The sequence below is a fragment of the Schistocerca piceifrons genome, chromosome 6 (assembly GCF_021461385.2).
Source record: "Schistocerca piceifrons isolate TAMUIC-IGC-003096 chromosome 6, iqSchPice1.1, whole genome shotgun sequence".
NCBI lineage: Eukaryota > Metazoa > Arthropoda > Insecta > Orthoptera > Acrididae > Schistocerca > Schistocerca piceifrons.
Window position 1 is genome coordinate 195740703 of NC_060143.1, and position 23168 is coordinate 195763870.

Genomic DNA, 23168 nt, shown 5'->3' on the forward strand with positions numbered 1-23168 from the left:
ATCGCGCGGTTCCAGACTATAGCGCCTAGAACCGCTCGGCCACCTCGGCCGGCGTACCCAGAGTCCCAAATACATTACATAGTGCAATTTCTGTATTTGTTCATGCGGCAAACTGCAAAATATGCGCCGTTACGTGCTGTCCGAATACTTTTGCGACTGAGCGTAACTAGGTCTAAGTTCTAGGGGACTGATGACTTCAGATGTTGAGTCCCATAGTGCTCAGAGCCACTTGAACCATTTTGGTAAAGGCGTATTATGTAGACAGAGGCAGCACATCAGTTACTTTCCATTTTTATTGTAGACTATGAATGAATTGGTAAGTTTTTAATTTACTACTATCCCTAACTTCCTTTCTTTTTCGTTATATCACAGAAATGACAGATAAATTACGAGATTTTGTGTGAAATTTGTGTTCTTTTTCTTTAAATATTTCGAATGAAAAACCTGTTTTTAGGTATATATATATATATATATATATATATATATATATATATATATATATATATATATATATATATATATTATTTTAACAAGAATTTAAATACAGATTATTTTTTACTGACCAGCCCAAAAATACTCTTCCAAAAAATTCAAATTTTATTTAAAAACAAAGTTTTAGCACCATTTCTATGGCAGACTGATATGCTAGGCTTAAACCTGGTTATCACCAAAAAGTAAAAATACCTGTTACAACCGAGACCAAACAAATACCGAAAAATACCTGTTATTGAGAACTACATTATTGGTATCGGTTTTAATCGCTCGGTTTTCCCGTCCATACGTCGAAAGCAGCGTTAGAACTTCCTGACCGGGGTTATTGCCACCTGCTGGTAAACGAATGGGTCAATGGCTATGCCCCTGCCACATTCGCCAGGGCCCTCCTTGGCAGCTTTCTTTATTACTCAGCTGCGATAATCACACCAACTCTTCTGCATCCATATCCATGTCCCTTGGCGGGGAATATTAAAGATATGTCTGTATATTTTAATAGATCTCCTCCTTACTTGTCATTATAGAACAGTATTTGGTTTGTACTACACCCACTATCTTTCTACTAATTCGTTTTTCAATTAACTGCGTTCTGCCCCGTGTATTGTTCATCGTTAAGCATTCACATGCGTATAAAAATCCAGGTCTTACCATTGTGGCAGAGTGTTTTCTTTTCATATTTTTACATATATATTTCTCGTTGTTTTTATCCAAACGATATGCTCTTATCATTTATTAACTCCTACATCTATTTTAAATTTTTCTTGTCCTTTTTTCCAGTACGGTTTCTTCTACATATTTAAATTTACCAACTTTCTCTATTTTACCTATTTATTTTTCTAAGTAATTCGGTGCAGTTTTATTTTTGTCATGAATTTTTGTTCTTAGTTCAAGTTCCGAGCAGTTTTAATTTCTCTCTATGCTCCAAACAGAATTTAACTGATATTTTTCTGGCCTCCATGTTTTTATTTTTATATGTTAGGAGCTGTTTCGTTTTATAGAAATCCCTATTTGTGCTGTCATAATGGTCAACTCGTGGTCTAGGGATAGCATCTTTGGATAGTAATCGAAACGTCATGGGTTCCTGGTTCGAACATTGCCACTGCTTAAATTTTGAATATAAATCATCGTCAATGGCGACCGAAGAGTTCTGGCACAAGAAGTCACTCTTACTCTGCCAACGGCCTTGTCGAAAGAGGGCGGAGAAGCAGACAGAGGTTAAGGGCACTGACTTGCTCTTAGGGTTGGAAAATATCTCTGAAAGGGCGAAGCATCAGCAGCGATCAGCGGCATGATGATAAAGAAAGCAATGGAAACCTCTACACTAAACACACACAATACGTATCTACAGGACATGTGGCCTGTAATTGAAAAAGTGTCATGATAACCTCAACATTAGCAAAAGTCCACCATTCGGATCTCCCGGAGGGGACTGCCAAGGGGGAGGCGACCTTGAGAAAAAGATTGCATAACCAACGAAAGGAAAACGTTCTACGAGTCGGGACGTAGAATGTCAGAAGTTTGAACGTTTTAGGGAAGCTAGAAAAGCTGAAAAGGGAAATTCTCCATCTACATCCATACTCCGCAAACCACCTGACGGTGGTGTGGCGGTTACAGTACCTCTATCTGTTCTCCCTTCTGTTCCAGTCTCGTATTGTTCGTGGAAAGAAAGATCGTCGGTATGCCTCTGTGTGGGGTCTAATCTCTCTGATTTTATCCTCATTGTCTCTTCGCGAGATATACGTAGGAGGGAGCAATATACTGGTTGACTCCTCGATGAAGGTATGTTCTCGAAACTTCAACAAAAGCCCGTACCAAGCTACTGAGCGTCTCTCCTGCAGAGTCTTCCACTGCAGTTTATCTATCATCTCCTTAACACTTTCGCGATTACTAAATGATCCTGTAACGAAGCGCGCTGCTCTCCGTTGGATCTTCTCTCTCTCTCTCTCTCTCTCTCTCTCTCTCTCTCTCTATCAACCCTATCTGATATGGATCCCACACCAGTGAGCAGTATTCAATCAGTGGTGAAAAAGTGTACTGTAACCTATTTCCTTTGTTTTCGGACTGCGTTTCCTTAGGATTCTTCCAATGAATCTCAGTCTGGCATCTGCTTTACCGACGATTAATTTTATATGGTCATTCCATTTTAAATCACTCATAATGCCTACTCCCAGATAATTTATGGAATTAACTGCTTCCAGTTTCTGACCTGCTATATTGTAGCTAAATGATAAACGATCTTTCGTTTGTGTATTCGCAGCACATTACACTTGTCTACGTTGAGATTCAATTGCCAATCCCTGCGCCATGCGTCAATTCGTTGCAGATCCTCCTGCATTTCAGTAGAATTTTCCACTGTTACAACCTCTCGATATGCTACAGCATCATCCGCAAAAAGCCTCAGTGAACTTCCGATGTTATCCACAAGGTCATTTATATATATTGTGAATAGCAACGGTCCTACGACACTCCCCTGCGGCACACCTCAAATCACTCTTACTTGGGAAGACTTCTCTCCATTGAGAATGACATGCTGCGTTCTGTTACCTAGGAACTCTTCAATCCAATCACACAATTGGTCTGATAGTCCATATGGTCTTATTTTGTTCATTGAACGACTGTGGGGAACTGTATCGAACGCCTTGCGGAAGTCAAGAAACACGGCATCTACCTGGGAACACGTGTCTATGGCCCTCTGAGTCTCGTGGACGAATAACGCGAGCTGGGTTTCACACGATCGTCTTTTTCGAAACCCATGCTGATTCCTACAGAGTAGATTTCTATTCAAAGGCTCAATCTAGACATAGCAGGGTTAAGTGAAGTGAAATGGAAAAAAGACAAAGATTTTTGGTCAGATGAGTATAGGGTAATATCAACAGCAGCAGAAAACGGTATAACTGGAGCAGGATTTATTATGAATAGGTAGGTAGGGCAGAGACTGAGTTACTGTGAATAGTTCAGTGATACGGTTGTTCTCATCAGAATCGACAGCAAACCTACGCCGACAATGATAGTTCGGGTATATATGGCGACGTCGCAAGCGGAAGCTGAAGAAAAAAAAAAAAAAAAACAGAAATTATACGAGGATACAGAACGGGTAGTTCGGTACGTAAAGTCAGATGAAAATCTAATAGTCATGGTGGATTGGAATGCATTTGTAGGGGAGGCAGTAGTAGAATGCGCTAATAGACAATATTGGCTTGGTAGTAAGTATGAGAGGGGAGAAAGACTGAGTCTTGTAATAATTTTCAGCTATTAGCAGCGTATACTCTGTACGAGAATCAAAAGAGAAGGAGTAGGAGGAGGTGGTATACTTCTTGAAAAAGGCCGAGATAACGGGAAGATTTTTGGTCAGGCAGAGGACTCTGAAACCAAACACTGGATTGTAAGGCATACCCAGGATCAGATACAGACTGAGATCACAATTTAGTAATGATGAAGAGAAGGCTGAAGTTTAAGGGACTTATCACGAAGCATCAGTGTGTAAAGAAGTGGAATAATGAAGTACTAAGAAATGAAGAGAAACCTTTGTTGTCTGAGGTTATAGATACTGCGATGATGAATAGATCGGTAGGCAGTGAAGTCGAAGAGGACTGGACATCTCTAAAAAGCGGAATCACAGAAGTTGGAACGAAAAAACATAGGTACAAGGAAGGTAACTTTGGAGAAATCACGGTTAACAAAAGAAATACTTCCGTTGATCGGCGAAAGAAAGAAGTACAAAAATGTTCAGGGAAATTCCATAATAGACAGAAAGAGGAAGTCCAGAGAAACCAAGGCGAAATGTCTGCTTGAAAAAGATGAATATCGAAAAAGAAAACAGTTATCGGAAGAACTGACTCAGCATACAGAAAACTCGAAACAACCTCTGATGAAGTGGAAAACAAGGGCAGCAACATTGAGGGTGCAATCTGAATACACTGCTAAATGCAAAGGAGACGGCGGATAGGTGGGAAGAGCACATTGAAGGCTTCTATGAGCGGGACGACTTGTCTGATGATATGAAAGAAGAAGAAACAGGAGTCGATATAGTACAGTATTGGCATCATAATCTCAAAGAGCTTTGAAAGACTTAAAATCAACTAAGGCAGCAGGGATAGATAACATTCAATCAGAATTTCTAAAATCATTTGAGGAAGTGTAAACAAAACGACTATTAACGTTGGTGTGTAGAATTCGAGGCTGGCGACATATCAGACCTTCAGAAAAACATTCACGTAATTCCTAAGGTAGCCAGAGCCGACAAGCGCGAGAATTATCACACAATCAGTTTAACAGATCATGCATTCAAATTGCTGACCAGAATAATATACAAAAGAATGGAAAAAATAGAGGATGTGTTAGATGACCAGATTGGCTGTAGGAAAGGTAAAAGCACCAGAGAGGAAAATCTAACGTTGCGGTTGATAACGGAAGCGAGGCTAAAAAAAAATCAAAACACCTTCATAGGATTTGTTGACCTGGAAGAAGCGTTAGACAATGTAAAATGGTGCAGGATGCTGGAAACAGAAAAATTGGCGTAATCTATAGGGAAAATCGTGTAATACACAGTATGTACAAGGACCAAGAGGTAAGAGTAGGGCTGGAAGACCAAGGACGAAGTGCTCTGATTAAAAAGGGTGTAAGACAGGGATGTTATCCATTGACTTTATTATTCAATCTATACATCGAAGAAGCAATGGCGGGAATAAAAAAGGTTAAAGAGTGGGATTAAAATGAAAGGTGAAATGATAGTAATGACAAGATTCGCTGATGACATTGCTATCCTCCGTTCCATTCAACAGGTCCTGTAATTCTTCTTGAATTTCACTAACAGTCTAATGATTACGGAGTATGGATTGAGAGTAAATTGAGGAAAGACAAAAGCAATGAGAAGTAACAGAAATGAGAACAACGAGACGCTTAAAATCAGAATTGGGGATCACGAAATAGACGAGTTTAAGAATTCTTCTTTCTAGACAGCAAAATAATTCCATAATGTACGTAGAAAGGTGAACATAAAAGGCAGACTAACAACGGAAAGCAGGGCATTCCAGCCCAAGAGAAGTCTACTAGACCTTAATTTTAGGAAGAAATTTCTGAGAATGTACGTTCGGAGCACAGCATGGTGGAGAAACATAGACTATGGGAAAACCGAAACAGAATAGAAAAGAAGCATTCGAGATGTGATGCTAAAGAAGTATGTTGAAAATTAGGTGGACTGAAAAGGTAAGAAATGAGGTGGTTCCCCGCAGAATCGGCAAGGAAAGGAATATATGGAAAACACTGACAAGAAGTAGTTACAGGATGTCAGGACATGTGTTCCGTCGGTCAAAGAATGACCTCAATGGTACCAGATGGAGCTGTAGAGGGTAAAAAACAGAGTGAGGTTGCGCAGTGGTTAGCACACTATACTCGCATTCGGGAGGACGACGGTTCGAACCCGCGTCCGGCCATCCAAATTTAGGTTTTCCGTGATTTCCGTAAATCGCTTCATGCGAATACCGGGATGGTTCCTTTAAAAAAGCACGGCTGATTTCCTTCCCCATCCTTAACACCATCCGAGCTTGTCCTCCTCCTCTAATGAACTCGACGTCTACGGGATGTTAAACCTGATCTTTCTTCTTTCCATTGTATAGGGTAAAAGCTGTACGGGAATGCATCCAGCAAGTAGTTGAGAACGAAGGATGAAATTGCTTCTCTGAGATAAAAAGTTTGGCACAGGAGAGGAATTTGTGGTGGGGCACATCAAGCTAATCTGATGACTTAAAAAAAGAAGACTACTAAGCTGAAAAATAAATTTTTCTCCACAACATCAAGAGATGTCTGGTTAAAAAAAAATTTTCTCAATAGTTTCCCTTTTTCTGGGAAACAAAGGTGTGAACAACGAATCAGTACATATAATAGAAAGAACCGGAATTACAAGACTCATAGAACAAGCTTTACCACCCTATAAAAAGCCAATCCGTCCATACAGTTCCCTATAAAATTGTTCCTAACACCTACGACAGAATTTATGAAAAAATGAAAAATGTTTCGGGTGATCTCACTGTTTCTATTACTTCTGATGTATGGGCCTGCTTGCATAGCAGTGGCAGCTTCTGGAGTCCCACACATTGGTTGTTTACTGAATTCCAGCTGGAACACGGAGTTCCGACTATGAAGCCTTTTCTAGGTTCCCACAGTGGAGAAAATAGAACAAAATGGTTCAAATGGCTCTGAGCACTATGGGACTTAACATCTGAGGTCATCAGTCCCCTAGAACTTAGAATTACTTAAACCTAACTAACCTAAGTACATCACACACATCCATGCCCGAGGCAGGATTCGAACCTGCGACTCTAGCGGTCGCACGGTTCCAGACTGAAGCGCCTCCAACCGCTCGGCCACATCGGCCGGCCCAATAAAGATCCAACGTGAATCTGCACGAATGATCGCTAGTGGCAGACGTCTCGTAATGCATTTCAGTCCTTTGAGCTCAGTTCAAGAGAAACTGTTGGCGATTCAAAACGATCTAAATTTACTGAAGCTTCAGTAGGTGCGAAGTATCTGCAAGAGCTGGAACTCCACCTTTATATAGTAGGTCATCTGCTCGAACAAAAACGAGCTATGTCGCTGTAAGTGATTGTTCACGATATGCTTGTAATTTTTCGTCTCATCAGTGGTGTTTGATGGTGCAGTACGTTAAGCTATTAAACCCCCAACGAAAATAAGTTCTGCTCCCTCCACATATCTGAAGTGATATCACGTGTTGTGGTATTAAATGAACATTCATATAATGAAGAGACAGTACAAAAAATTCCTGACTTAGCACACATGAGAGCCTCTTGAAAGCTCAATTAGAAAGTAGTTTCAGTTCCTTAGATGAAAAGCGAAATTACTTGATCGTAAACTTTCTAGATAAACTATTTACGGAGCCGTTGAAGCTAAAAGACCTCGACAGAAGATCCTACCCTATTGGAATTTTGCCAAGAATGCCTCAAAGAAGTAGAGAAAAAGAGACTCAATCAGCCGCAGTTCACAAACCTCACGACACGTCTTGGGATTACTTTAACGAGTTTGAAATGGTGGAGCCCCTCCATACCCACACCGGCATGATGACCAACACAAAAGGCCTATTGCCATTTCTGCATATTCGTTAGTTTTCACTAAGTGAGTTCTCGAAAGGTGTGAGTACTGCGATGTTTGCGTACGCCTGCTTATGGTTAACCATTAATACACACCTATCTGGAGGTAGATTGAGTTGAAAGTTAAACGAAGTGTAGCGGTTTGAAGCGCAGTGCTAAAAAGGGACTAGGCAAGAGCCAAGGAAAAAACCCACTGCGACAGTCGAGTCGGGTAGTAAAAGCAGTAGCGGATTGCTTGGGTTCATCATGGGTTAGTGTCCAGTATCTCATATACTGGATTCACGTAGTTTTGACCTTTTTTTTCGTTAGTGTGTGAGCTTTTCGGCTTCCCTGCTCTAGCCTGTTGGTCGGTTGTGATAGATGGCATATCCAGTCAATATTGCTGATGTGCAGGAGCTTGCCGACGTTGTCAGTTGCATGTTAGCTCGCCATGGGTGATAATGGCCTAGCTAGCAGTGCATTTGGTCGCTTATGCTTCCACCTATAGTTGTGATCATAGTACACCAGAGTAAAGATGAAAGGATAGTGTCTCACGTTCCTGTATAATTGTGTGGCGAGTTTTTTGAGTACATCCTTTAGGATTTCAAGGCGGTATTCATTGAGAATATCCACGGTGCGAGTGTGGCGTAGAGCGTTGCTAATGATGCGTAACACTTTGTTCTGTATGATCTGCAGGCAGCGCAGGCGGGTTGGACCTGTATATCCCAAGACGGGAGCTGGTACGTCATCAGAGGTTTGGTCAGTGTCATGTATATGGACCTTGACACACTCCTATTTAGTGTGCTTTCCCTGTTGAGCATGGGTAGAGTTGTTTGAGCCTCGAGTGCGCTCTGTTGGCAACGTATACTTTGTGATTGCCCCTCCCCCATGTAACTTCCCGGTCCAGCCAGACACAGAGGTACCTAGCTTTCTCTCGGAAATGTATTGGGGTTGCTTGTATTTAAATTGATCGAACCTGTCTGCAGCGTTGATGTTTCCGCAGTAACTTCGGTCTGCTTGTGAAGAGAATTGTTTCACACTAGTCGACGTTTGTTTTAATACGCAATCGTTCCAACCAAGCCTCGTCAGTTCTGAATGCTGTCTGTAATCGTGAATTTATGTTCATCGGTTTCCAGTCTTGCGCAAGGATGGCTGATTTTAACGAGGTGGCAAATGAAAGTAATGATAGTGTGATTGCCCAGAAATAAACGCGATTGCAAACTAAACTGACTGTTATCTGAAGACAGTTTAAATTGATCGCAACCGCCATTAGATTAGATGGTTACCTAATGCGACACAGTATACGAATTTGAAAAAGGTTTATGATAATTTATCTTTCAGCGCCTCGCAGCAGTGTATATAGAGAAAGATTTTTAAACGAAACTAGCCTTGCTCACGAAGGGAACCGAAATCACCTTTAACCTCTTAATGGAGAGAAACTGGTGTTCAGTGGCCATAATTTTCCTCTAGTTAAGTATGAGTATACCCTACTAATGGTTATTTTCCTAAAATTAATAATAAACGGTGTTTTGATATGAAGATATCGTGCTTTTATTTGTGTTTAGAGTATCTTGCATGTGCATTACGTAAAGTCGAATTGCGAAATTTCCATAATTTATTGAAAATCCAGTCTCTGGCAGATATTGTCCTATTATCTGGATACGCTACTTGGTAAGATAAGACTGGGAATCGGAGATCCGCCACATATCCGTTTCGTCTGTAATCTAGACCATATGTTGTTGTCTTCAGTCCGAAGACTAATTTGATACAGCTATCCATGCTACTTAATCCTGTGCGAACTCTTCATCTCCAATTAACTACATTTACATTTACATGGCTAGAACAGCGTGCAGAAAACACGAATACCTGTATATTTCCATGCGAGCTCTGATTTCCCTTATTTTATTATGACGATCGTTTGTCCCTGTGTAGGTCGGCGTCAGCAAAATATTTCCGCATTCGGAGGAGAAAGTTGGTAATTGAAATTTCATGAGAAGATCCTTCCGAACGAGAAACACCTTTGTTTTAACGATTTCCGCCCCAAATCCTGTATTAAATCGGTGACACTCTGTCTCCTATTGTTCGATAATAAAAAAAGTGCAGCTCTTCTATGAACTTTCTCGATGTACTCCGTTAGCCCTATCTGGTAAGGATCCCAGACCGCGCAGCAGTTTGCCAAAAGCGGACGGACGAGCGTACTGAATGGCAGTATCTCAAGTAGGTCTGTTGGGTCTTCTAAGTGTACTGCCAATATAGCGCGTTTTTCTGTTCGGCTTTCCCACAACATTTTATGTATGTTTTCTTTTCAATGTAAACTGCTCGTAATTATAATCCACAGGTATTTAGAAGAATTTACAGCATTTAGATTTGCGTGATTTATCGAGTAACGGAAGTTTCGCGGCCTCCTTCTAGCACTCATTTGAATGACCTCACTTTTTTCATATTTAGGGTCAATTTTCGCACCATACAGATTTTTTTGCAGTTGATTTTGATGTTCTCATGACTTTACTAGGCGACAAACGACAGCTTCATCTGCAAACCAAAGTAGGCTGCTCAGATTGTCTCCTAAATCGCATATATGGCTGAGGAACAACAAAGGGCCTGTACTACCTCGGCGAACGTAAGAAATCACTTCTGTTTTACTCCATGACTTTCCATCAGTGACTTCTCAGACAGGAAATAAAAAAATCCAGTCGCACTGAGGCGATATTCCTTAAGCACGCAATTTGATTACAAGCCCCTTGTGAGGCACAATGTCAAGGCCTTCTGGAATGAAATCCTTTGTCGATAGCATTCAGCTCTTAGTATGAGCGAAGTTGTATTTCGCAAGAACGATGTTTTCTAAATCCATGTTGACTGTCTGTCTGTAGACCGTTCTCTTCTAGGTAATTCATAATATTCGAATGTACCAAAATCCTGGTTCTTGTCGACGTTAATAAAATGGGCCTGTAATTTTGTGGTTTACTCCTACTGCCTTTCTTGAATATTGTTGTGGCCTGTGCAACTCTCCAGGTTCAAAATGGTTCAAATGGCTCCGAGCACTATGGGACTTAACTTCTATGGTCATCAGTCAAAAAAAAAAAAAGAGTCTGAACACTATGGGACTTAACTGCTGAGGTCATCAGTCCCCTAGAACTTAGAACTAGTTAAACCTAACTAACCTAAGGACACCACACACATCCATGCCCGAGGCAGGATTCGAACCTGCGACCGTAGCGGTCGCGCGGTTCCAGACTGTAGCGCCTAGAACCGTTCGGCCACTCCGGCCGGCCAACTCTCAAGTCTTCGGGTACGTATCTTCCGTCGAACGAGTGGTTGTATGTAATCAAGTATGGAACTATTGCATCAGCATACTCCGGAAGGAACCTTATTATTAAATTATTACGTGATTCAGTTCTGGAATATTTACTTCGTCTTCTATGGTCAAGAAATTTTGGAAGGCTGTGTGAAGCAGCACTGTCATCGATACTATTTCCATTACTATCGTGCAGAGAAGGCATTGTTTGTGCCTTGCCGCTAGCATACTTTACATAGGACCAGAATCTCTTTGGAATTTCTGCCAGGTTTCTGGACAAAGTTTCGTTGTTGAAACTATTATAAACATCCGCGCTATATTTTAGCTTCTGTAAAAGATCGCCAGTCGTGTGGGTTTTGCGTTCTTTTAAATTTGCCATGCTTTCTTCCGTTGTTTCTGCAACAATGTTCTAACCAGTTTTCTTTGCCTTGGGGGATCAACTCCGCCGTTTGTTAATTTATTTGGTATAAATCTCGCAATTGCTGTCGATATTATTTCTTTGAATTCAAGCCACATATGTATATACTTACATTGTTAATTTGGAAAGAGTGTGGAACGTCTCTCAGGGAGACGTCAAGTGAATTTGTGTCTGCTTTTTGAATAAGTATATTTTTAGTGGATTTGAGAGTCACGGCACTCGGTCTCGCTGCGACAACCGTGCGTCCACTAATCCCTGTATCCGTTTTGATGCTCGTTATTAGTTCAGGATTATTTGTTGCCAAGAGGTCGAGTGTGTTTTCACAACCGTTTACTCTTAGAGTGGGCTCATGAACTAATTGCTCTACATAATTTTGGGAGAATGCGTTTAGCACAATTTCGGATGACGTTTTTTGCGTACCTCGGGAATTAAACATGTGTTTTCGCCAACATATCGAGGGTAAACTAAAGTCACCACGAACTGTAATTGTACGAGTCGGATATGTGTTTGAAAATAGGCTCAAGTTTTATTTGAACCTTTCAGCAACTGTATCATCAGAGTTGGAGGGCGGTAAAAGAATCCAATTATTAATTTATTCCGATTGGCAAGAATGGCCTCTGCCCATACTAACTTATAGGAACTATCTACTTCGGTTTAGCTGGAAGATAAACTACTTCTAACAGCAACAAACACGCATCCGTCAGCTGTATTTAGCATCTTCATTGCCCCCTGCAGAATGCGGCCGAGAACTGTCATGCCGGCCGGTGTGGCCGTGCGGTTAAAGGCGCTTCAGTCTGGAACCGCGTGACCGCTACGGTCGCAGGTTCGAATCCTGCCTCGGGCATGGATGTGTGTGATATCTTTAGGCTAGTTAGGTTTAATTAGTTCTAAGTTCTAGGCGACTGATGACAAGTTAAGTCGCATAGTGCTCAGAGCCATTTGAACCATTTGAACTGTCATGAAGAACGAAATGCATGACAGTTACGTTACTCTGATTGCATGAAATCAGACGAAATCTGTCACCAGGCACTCATTCGTGGCCGGGGGGGGGGGGGGGGGGGGGAGCATTATTTTGTAGGCATCTTTTCATGCTCACTATGCGCCCTGAAGTGAAAAGAGCGACGTCACGCGATCAACGGGCACACCAGAGGCACTGTCAAACAACATATGTATGCAATGTTTCGTCAGATTTTCACTGTGGTTTTCAATTCGCGACCGATCGGACCTTACTTTCCGAATAGCCCTCGTATGTCTTCTCTGGTTAGGCCATCGTCATTTATTTTGATGCCATACTTAAATTCATAACGTGATTATTATGAGAGATAGAAATTTTAAACTTCATACTTGCTACGTGTTGAATATGGATGAAACTGGAAAAAAAATCGAAGTTTCTAGCAAGTGAACGCAATAAGATACGAAACTTTGCAGTGATCTGTTGCCAAGCGAGATATTTCGGCAATGAAAAAGGCAGACTTCAGTGAGTTGTGTTTTTCGAGGTACGCTAAGTTTAACACCCGCAATACTAAGAGGAATGGGGGAGAGGGGGGCTACTTTATGCACACCTTTTGACAATACTGTCAGGTATTTTATATATTTAATTTTTGATATTTTTTATTGTTTTTGATGAAGAATTTTATCAGGTTCCATAAATGTTTTATATTTTTCAGTTAAACTTAACACAAAAATTTAAGTCTTAATAATAGATGTGACTTTTCACAATGAATGTCACACCAGTATTCTATATTTTCAAGTTTAAGACTCTACTTGCATATCAGTATCTCTTTAAAAAGTATATTGTGGGTAAAACTCAACAATTAACGAAATATGTATTTTTTAAAAACATTTGTAGTAGTCATAAGATACCACTCCCCTTCACCCGCGTTAGTACAGGGTGATCAAAAAGTCAGTATAAATTTGAAAACTTAATAAATCACGGAATAATGTAGATAGAGAGGTAAAAATTTACACACATGCTTGGAATGACGTGGGTTTTTATTAGAACCAAAAAAACAAAGTTCATAAAATGTCCGACAGATGGCGCTGGATAGCAAAACTGCTACCGTGATGGGTGAGAGGTACGCCGATATATTACAGAACCGCATCATCCCCAGGCTGGCTGATAAACACCTGCTGGAACGTACGATGTTTATGCAGGATGGTGCTCCACCCCATATTGCTAGACTCGTGAAAGATCTCTTGCGAACGTCGTTTGGTGATGATCGTGTGCTCAGCCGCCACTTTCGTCATGCTTGGCCTCCCAGGTCCCCAGACCTCAGTCCGTGCGATTATTGGCTTTGGGGTTACCTGAGGACGCAAGTGTATCGTGATGGACCGACATCTCTAGGGATGCTGAAAGACAACGTCCGACACCAGTGCTTCACCATAACTCCGGACATGCTTTACAGTGCTGCTCACAACATTATTCCTGGACTACAGCTATTGTTGACGAAGGATGGTGGACATATTGAGCATTTCCTGTAAAGAACATCATCTTTGCTTTGTCTTACTTTGTTATGCTAATTATTGCTAGTCTGATCAGATGAAGCACTATCTGTCGGACATTTTTTGAACGTTTGTATTATTTTGGTTCTAATAAACCCCATGTCATTTCAAGCATGTGTGTCAATTTGTACCTCTCTATCTACATTATTTCGTGATTTATTCAGTTTTCAAATTTATACTGACTTTTTGATCACCCGGTATTGCTAAGAGTGTGATAAGAGACTGAGTTTCTGGACTCTACTTACACATCAGTACCTCTTTAAAAAGTATGTTGTTGATACAAGCCAACAACTTTTTTAAATTCTTTTTAAGATGCAGTACCACCATCACCGCTCCCCACTTAGTAACACACGTTACTGAAAATGTGTTAGTATTTTTCTTTATTTAATCGTGTCCAGGCCATAGACAATCCACATATTAGATATACACACAAATACAATACACATATGTATTAATAAAACAAACCCAAAATGGGGAGTCACATTACAATATAAAGACAAACATAGTATATATATATATATATATATATATATATATATATATATATATATATATATATATATATATATCATATCACGTCCCGCCAAAATTCAGCGCATTTAACTGCCACTGCCGTAGCGTTTGCCAGATCTTCTTTCCTGCACACTTCCCCCATGTTGCTGCATTCCAGGAGGTGGTCCATTGTTTGGGTCTGTCCGCACTGGCACGTGTCCGTCCCGTCTCGGTATCCCCATTTACACATGTTTACGTTGCATCTGCCCACCCCAGTTCGTAGGCGGTTGAGAGTTCTCCATAATGGCCATTTTAGTTCATTTCCAGAGGCCAATTGTTCGTTGGGTGAGATTAGAGGTGCCTGGTCTCCCGTAGGCAGTGGTGCTTGCCATTTTGACAATCAGGCCTTTTGTTTTGAGGTTTCGAGCGGTTGAACTGAGGTGAGGAAACTCCGTCTTGATTTTAGACGTGTGTGTTGAGGGTTTTGTCCGAAGAGAGGATGGCGCTGGTCGCGCAGCTGCTTGAGGCGCTCTGCTTCGCTTGCTATAGCTCGTCTGATGGTGGAGCTATGCCACTAAGCAAATTAAGTTGGCTAACCGGGGTGGGTCTTCGGCATCCCGTAATTACGCGACGGGCATCGTTCAGCAGAGGATCCACTCGTTTCGCATGCGCTGATCTTTCCCAAACTGGGACAGCGTATTCAGCAACCCAGTAGCAGAGTGCAAGTGTCGACGTACGTAAAGTATGTGGGTCGGCACCCCATTTTGTGGAGGTGAGCTTACTCAGGAGGTTGCTTCTTGTTGATAGTTTGCCCCTGACCTTGTCTACATGATGTCTGTAAGAAAGCGTGCGATCAAGGGTGACGCCTAAATAACAAGGAGTGCTGCTGAACGCGATCCGTTGGTTGTTGCACGTGATGTTTAGGGTATGTTTGGCGTCTCGCTTTAGAAGATGGAATAGGCAGGATAATGTTTTTGCTGCGTTCGGGCGTAGGCAGTTGGCTTCGTAGGATGGTGTTAGACCGTTGAGGGCATTCGTAAGGCTAATTTCTATGTCGTTAAAGTTCCGACCCTGCACGGCTATTGCAAGATCGTCCGCGTAAGCAAAGTTCCTAGTCCCTGGTGCAACTGGCTGATCATTCACATATATGTTGAAAAGAGTGGGTGCGAGGACACTGCCTTGGGGTAGTCCATTTTTCTGGATACGCCATCGGCTTCGCTTCCCTCCTAGGTTTACGATGAACCGTCTGTTGCTGAGAAGAGTTGATATAATTTGTATCAGCCCGAAATCATTAGTCATAGCGTATATTTTAGTGAGCAGCAGTTCGTGATTTAAAGTGTCGAATGCGGATGAGAGGTCGCTTGTGCTAGTATTGCAAGGGTTAGTTTCCCGGACGGCAATATTTCACTGGTTGCAAAACAATTAACATGACACCCGATCTAACTGATATTAAGGACAGATTTCTGACGTAGAGACAGTATGAAAATCCAACCCATCGGTTAATTTCGGATATTTTATTCGCTTTTTGCAGGAGGTAGACCTTAAATCGTTTTTCTATCTCGCGAAGAGGAGCGCCGTGGCGGCTGCCTGCACAGAGTACTTGTCGCGGCAACTCCCCGTTGCTTTAAATCAGACTATGTTAGGTTAGGTACACCGCCGCTCGATGATGATGATGATGATGATTGTGATGAAAAATGCCAGTAGCGTGCAAATTAACAGGATGTGAGTAGGCAGTCGTTTTCGAGTGTCCATGAATACACGGTCACGGTGCGATGCGCAAGAGCCCGCCGCAACGGTAGCGAAGCGTAGACCGGCGGTGGCCGAGACGTCCGCGTTTGCATGCAGCGAGCACGAGGCCGGGCCGCCTGCCCTAATCGGCTTACTGCTAGGCCGGAACACCGTCGGCGCCGCGCCGAGGAAAACAAAGGTGGCTCTTACCGTCTTTTGTCTTCCACCTCTGTCCCCTCATCCACATTCTCGGCCTATCTTTATTGTGACAAGACCCTCGTAAGCTTTTTCGCAGTTAAAAGGAATTCTATTTATCTCCCAGAAAGGTTGGGCATTTTCTTGTCGCTGTGGCTTTATTCTTCAAATTCCCTTTGTTTAATTAAAAAAACTTAATGCTTAGCCCACCTACTTCTCCCCAGCTTCAGTAGAGTGGTTAAACACAGCTCGCCTGCCAGGAAAAAAAGAAAAACTTACTACCTCGCACCGTGCTGAACATAGCGATTTATCATCACTGAAAAGTAGAGGAGGCAAAGACCAAGTACTGTGTGCACCAAATCGCCCACAGTAGTCTATTCTGACTGTACAATAATCTACGCCTTTCTATATTAGGTAATAGTACACTACTGGCCATTAAAATTGCTACACCAAGAAGATATGCAGATGATAAATGGGTATTCGTTGGACAAATATATTATACTAGAACTGACATGTGGTTACATTTTCACGCAATTTGGTTGCATAGATCCTGAGAAATTAGTGCCCAGAACAACCACCTCTGTCCGTAATAACGGCCTTCATAGGTCTGGGCATTGAGTCAAACAGAGCTTGGATGGCGTGTATAGGTACAGCTGCCCATGCAGTTTCAACACGATACCACAGTTCATCAAGAGTAGTGACTGGCGTATTGTGACGAGCCAGTTGCTCGGCCACCATTGACCACACGTTTTCAGTCGAGAGAGATCTGGAGAATGTGCTGGCCAGGGCAGCAGTCGAACATTTTCTGTATCCAGAAAGGCCCGTACAGGACCTGCAACACGCGGTCGTTCATTATCCTGCTGGACAGTAGAGTTTAGCAGGGATCGACTGAAGGGTAGAGCCACGGGTCGTAACACATCTGAAATGTAACGTCCACTGTTCAGAGAGCCGTCAGTGCGAACAAGAGGTGACCGAGACGTGTAACCGATGCCACCCCATACCATCACGCCAGGTGATACGCCTGTATGGCGATGACGAATACACGCTTCCAATGTGCGTTCACGGCGCTGTCGCCAAGCACGGATGCGACCATCATGATGCTGTAAACAGAAGCTGGATTCATCCGATAAAATGACGTTTTGCCATTCGTGCACCCGGGTTCGTCGTTGAGTACACCATCGCAGGCGCTCCTGTCTTTGATGCAGCGTCAAGGGTAACCGCAGCCATGGTCTCCGAGCTGATAGTCTATTCTGCTACAAACGTCGTCGAACTGTTCGTGCAGATGGTTGTTGTCTTGCAAACCTCCCCATCTGTTGAGTCAGTGATCGAGACGTGGCTGCATGATCCGTTACAGCCATGCGGATAAGATGCCTGTCATCTCGACTACTAGTGAAACGATGCCGTTGGGATCCAGCACGGCGTTCCGTATTACCCTCCTGAACCCACCGATTACATAATCTGCTAACAGTCATTGGATCTCGACCAACGCGAGCAGCAACGTCGAGATACGATAAATCGCAATCGCGATGGGCTACAATCCGACCTTTATCAAAGTCGGAAACGTGATGTTACGCATTTCTCCTCCTTACACGAGGCATCACAACAACGTTTCACCAGGCATTGCCGGTTAACTGTTGTTTGTGTATGAGAAATCGGTTGGAAACGTACCTCATGTCAGCACGTTGCAGGTGTCGCCACCGGTGCCAACCTTGTGTGAATGCTCTGAAAAGCTAATCATTTGCATATCGCAGCATCTTCTTCCTGTCGGTTAAATTTCGCGTCTGTAGCACTTCATCTTCGTGGTGTAGCAATTTTAATTACCAGTAGTGTAGATTTTGGATAGTGAAAATCCTAAACATTTACGAATTTCCTCTTCGTAGCATTACGACCCACTTCCAGCGACAACTTTTGACACATTCGTTACACTGTCGTACTCTATCAGGGTTCCTCACATGTTGCCTTCGCGTTCCTTCTGCAACTCCATAAGGAAGTAGAAAGTTTATTTTCCCTTGGTTTGCGAAAGATTTTTTGCAAGGTGGCCAGCGCTAGTTACATGTGGATTGCGAAGACAGAATAGCAAGATACATTTCCTCAGTGCCCATTTTATCCGAAGTAATTCTTATTTGAAAATAATATCAAGAATTTCTTCATAAAGCATTAATCGGTTCGGCATTCGAAGCAGGCGTATCCAGAGATCAAAATATTGTGATGCATCCGCAACTGCTTATCATAATTCGGAGAGAGCGGTTGAATTTGTTTCTAAGTCTTGGATACTAATTGCAGAAATTACTGTAGTTCGATCTGAAGAGTAGAATGTGATACCGATAGCTCTGTAATTAATCTCTGTACGACAAGAAAAACGTGGGTGGGTGTGGTGTGCTGGGGGACGGTAAAAATTATAGAGGGAGTCAAGGATCCAAATACAGCAAATAGCTTCTGATGGGGATGTAGGCTGCAGTAGTTATGCAGAGGTGAATAAATTTACAGAGCATTGGCACTGCGTGAAGATCTGCATCGTCCAACTGAAGATTACAGCAACAGCAATGACAAGACACTGTATGTTGTGTTGTGTGGCTTTTAAAATTCATCAGGTTGAAGAGAGAACCCTGATCCAGCCTGTTGTTCTATATGTCTGTGAGACATGGAGTATCCGGAAGCAGGACTCCCATAAGCTCCTTGTTTTTGAGAGAAAAGTGCTTCGGAAGATCTTCGGTCCGGTTCTGGATGCAGATACAGGGGAATGGAGGATCAGATACAACCAAGAGCTTGAGGAACTATACCAGCAGCCCAACCAACATAGCAGGAACTGTCAAAGCCAAACGAATGCAGTGGGCCGGCCATGTGGCCCGGATGGAGGATCACAGATGGCCTCGGAAGCTCCTGGATTTCACCCCTACAGGAAAGAGACCGCCAGGGCGACTCAAGAAGCGTTGGAGGGATGGACTCCATGAAGATTTAAACCAAGTGTCAATAGATGTGGACGAATGGCGGATAGCAGCAATGGACAGAATACAGTGGAGGAGGAAACTTGTAGATGCGTGCGGTCCACTGCGCCTGATCACGTAGTAGTAGTAGTAGTAGTAGTAGTAGTAAAGAGAAAATTAAGATATCTTAAGTGGTTCCGGAACTGAAGAGCTTATTTGAATCATTGTGTATGACGCCTAGGTTAACAATGGGAAAATCTGAGGGTCAGGACGTCAAATACGATTCATAACAATTCTCCTCAAGCCACTGTTGGCATGATACTGAATGTTGCACGCGCCTTCCTGTCAGCTCCAAAAGAACGCGAAGAGATACTCATAAGTTGGGAACTGCAGGGCGACCTGGAAATCAAAACCACACATCTGTGATGCAAATGCCAACAACAGGAAAACGTGATGCCAAAACTATGAAACCTACAACTGAAGAAAGTAATTTGGTCAGATGAGTCTTGCTTCGCACCGTTTCCAACTTATGAGAGAAACATGCAGGGGGTTCGATGATTATTTGCGCAGCCATATTGTGCTATTCCGCGGTTACTGTGTACGGTCGCATTACTGACAACGATTATGTGTCAATTTTGGCTGATCATGTCCATACTATCGTACAATGTTTGTTCCCCAGTGGTGATGCTGTATTTCAAGACGACGAGACCCCTGTTCACACAGCTCGTGTCGTTAGGGCTGGTTCTGTGAGGACTAAGACGAATAGTCGCGTCTGCCCTGAACACTATAATCACCAGATCTCGGTATTACCAAGCCTTTATGGTCTACTTTTGAGAGAAGGGTGGATAATCGCTACGCACTTCCATCATTGTTAACTGTACTTGCCACTACTTTGCAAGAAGAATGGTATAAGACTGCACTGAAAAGCATACATGAGTTGCTTTTATCCATACCTAGACGACTGGAAGCTGTTGTGAATGCCAAAGATTTTCATACAGCGTTTTAGACATGGCTATGTGTTTTTGGTATTTCCATATTGCTGTCCAACCCCTGCACCAACTCCTCTATGTATCGTTTAAGAAACAGTGTACACCAGCACAGTTTTATTAGGCAAAAGAAAATCAGAAAATAGGAAAAAGTACACCTGGGCCTGGAATCTAACTCTTGTACGCCAGTACTCTAATGCTAAACTGTACCCACTACACAAACTAAACAGCACAGAGCAACACTAATGATAAGGTACTTGACGTATATGTGATTACAATGTTGTCAAATTACCTTTATTTGACGTTCATTTATTAAGGAAACATGCGTGGTACTCAGTTTTGTTAGACGCATTTTTTGAATTGTTAGCGGCCAAGGAATCGCATTGTGGCGTCAGACTCCGTGAATTTTCGAGCACCGTGTATACGTAAATGCAGATGTCTGACAGATGAAACCATTGGAGCTGAAGCAGAAATATCCCACTGTGTCCCACAACAAATTCTGCATTTTTTTTCAACCAAAACTGGCCGAGAAAAAAATGTGTTGTATTATTTATTGATCGCCAGTCGTAGTATTGAATGAAGTTACTTGTACGAGTGATTGTAGTGTTCCAAATTGCCGTTGTTTAATGTCCATTTTCTACTGAACATACCAATGGGACGAAGTTCTGCTAAGGAAATTTTTGTACCATTAGTATGCAAGGAATCGCACTATGGTGTCAGAGTGTGTGAATTTTTGTTCACACTGTATACTTTGTGCAATCCACTGTACAGTACCTGGCAAAGGATACCTTATCGTAACATTGCTAGTCACCCGCTTTCCCGTTCCACTCGCAAATGGAGCGGGGGAAAATCAACAGCTGGTATAAAACGACAGCTTGTGCGTTTGTGTATGGGTCCTAGTCTCTCTACGCGAGATGAGCGTTGGAGGCAGTAGAATAGTCTGCAGTCTGTCGCAAGTATCGGGTCTGTTACAGTTTCGCGAAAGGATCCTCTTCCTTCCTTGGGTTAACATCGACTCCTACGATTCATTTCCGCAGTACATTCGTACTGATCGAACCGGCCAGTAACAAATGTAGCAGCAGGCCTCTGAAAACATACTGTGTTGAAAATCTAATGTAAACAGTTAATTTGAGTTCTAAGCGAGTATTTAACAGCTTTTATTAACTTACCACCTTTTTTCTGTTCTTTAAGGGATTTGTCTATGTTTCCTTTTCTCAATCAGGCATTGTATTCTCATTTTCTTACTGAATTCGTATTATTGTTTTGTACTGCCGTGTAGACGCAAGGTTTCCGTGGCCAATGGATCTGTTAGCGCTGCTGTGATTGAACCCTGCTAATCTGAAATTCCCGCTTGGTTTCACGTAGTGAGAACTCTGGTTTGTTTGCTGTGTTGCAGTTCTGGGTCGCGTACGTGGACTGTAAGTCGCAGTACGAGGACGCCGTGGAGAAGACCCTGGAGCAGATAGACGTCATCAAGCGTTTCATCAAGCAGTACCCCAAGGACCTGCAGTTCGTCAAGACGGCCAACGGTCAGTACCAGTTCCAACAGCCCCATACCCGTTGCTTTTCCTCCTCTTCTTTGCATCGGCATATTATTTGTTGCCTCTTTTTCACTGCACTAGTCGATATTTATGAAACAGTGTTCTGGTCTAAGAGATTTGGGGTGGCTAAGTATTATAACCAGAAGAACCAACAATCGTCTGGCCATAACTATGGGTTCTTTCATTGCTGTGTGAGAGGGCTCGTCTAACTACAACATACGAAGTATAGCTGGTTTACTACCTTATTTACTAAACTCCAGACAATCCTTTGCCACAGGAGTGAATTTACAACTGTCATTGACTGTTAGAGTATCATTTACTGCACTAATTAACAAACTCTTGTCTTGAATTTGCAATGCTGAAAGTTTACAAAAGTACATTTTCGTCTGAGACTTAAACAGCTACTTTACCGAGCGAGGTGGCGCAGTGGTTAGGACACTGGACTCGCATCCGGGAAGACGACGGTTCAATCCCGCGTCCGGCCATTCTGATTTTCGGTTTTCTGTGATTTCCCTAAATCACTCTAGGCAAATATCGGGATGGTTCCTTTGAAAGGGCACGGCCGACTTCCTTCCCCGTCCTTCCCTAATCCGATGAGACCGATGACCCCGCAGTTTGGTCTCTTCCCCCAAACAACCCCAACCCATCTACTTCAGCCGAGGTCAGGAACGGGGACAAAGTGCTTCCATGCTCGTCGCTATACTGACCCCCGTGCGTGCGAGGCGCTGTTTTGCTGAGAGAGGGGGCGTGTCTTCTTGAGCCTCTCCCATTTATAGTAGCGGATTGCAGCGATTCATCGCTAATATCTACGGTAAGGATGTGCGTTGCTGACTTTGGTGTGGCACCGCATCTTTGCACGGTACGACACGAAGTCGTGTCAAAACCGATGTTAATATATAGTTTCCGATGACTGCTATCGTCGACACGGTAAGAGATACAGAATATGGCTGGGCTCGTAATGGCATCTCCCATTCAGAGTGCTCTAGACCTACCTTACCCGCCCTTGTTCTCCCTGTGTCATTACTGACGTTTAGTGAATATACCTTGCAACCAGCATCATACTACGTAATTAGTAAACCTGATCATTAAAATAAATTTGTGTAGGTACATACAGAGTACAAAGCAGCTGACGAACCCATTGTAAAAGTTAATAAACACAATTCCTTAGTGTTGTATTCCTCTATTGTTCATGCGTTTGGACATGGAGAACAATCAATGAATTAAAACGCACAGTAAGTAAACACAATAGTTTATTGAGCTCTGAAAAAATACATCTTTTGTAGCTCTCCAGTCCGTTGTGTCTCTGTATAAGAAACGCGTGAACAGATAACTCTTAAGTTGCCACAAATACACCAAAAAAGCTGCAACAAACACTGTACTACATTCTCTGTACTACGATGTGCGTTCAGTAAGTCTTCTTCTTTCGCTTAGGCCTTTGTCCCGCTGTTTTCGCAGGGTCTGCGTGGTTACAATCGGTTTTGGCAAGGTTAATTTGAATTTCCTGACGACCCCC

At 42.6% G+C, this 23168-nt stretch overlaps 1 protein-coding gene across 1 annotated transcript in view; it reads left to right on the forward strand.

The window, feature by feature from the left end:
• Positions 1-23168, forward strand: part of LOC124802719 (dipeptidase 1-like) — a 518352-nt gene that overhangs the window by 352778 nt on the left and 142406 nt on the right. Inside the window, exon 4 of the mRNA XM_047263687.1 lies at positions 21511-21643. Coding sequence (XP_047119643.1) covers positions 21511-21643 — 133 coding nt within the window. The remainder of the gene's footprint in view (positions 1-21510; positions 21644-23168) is intronic.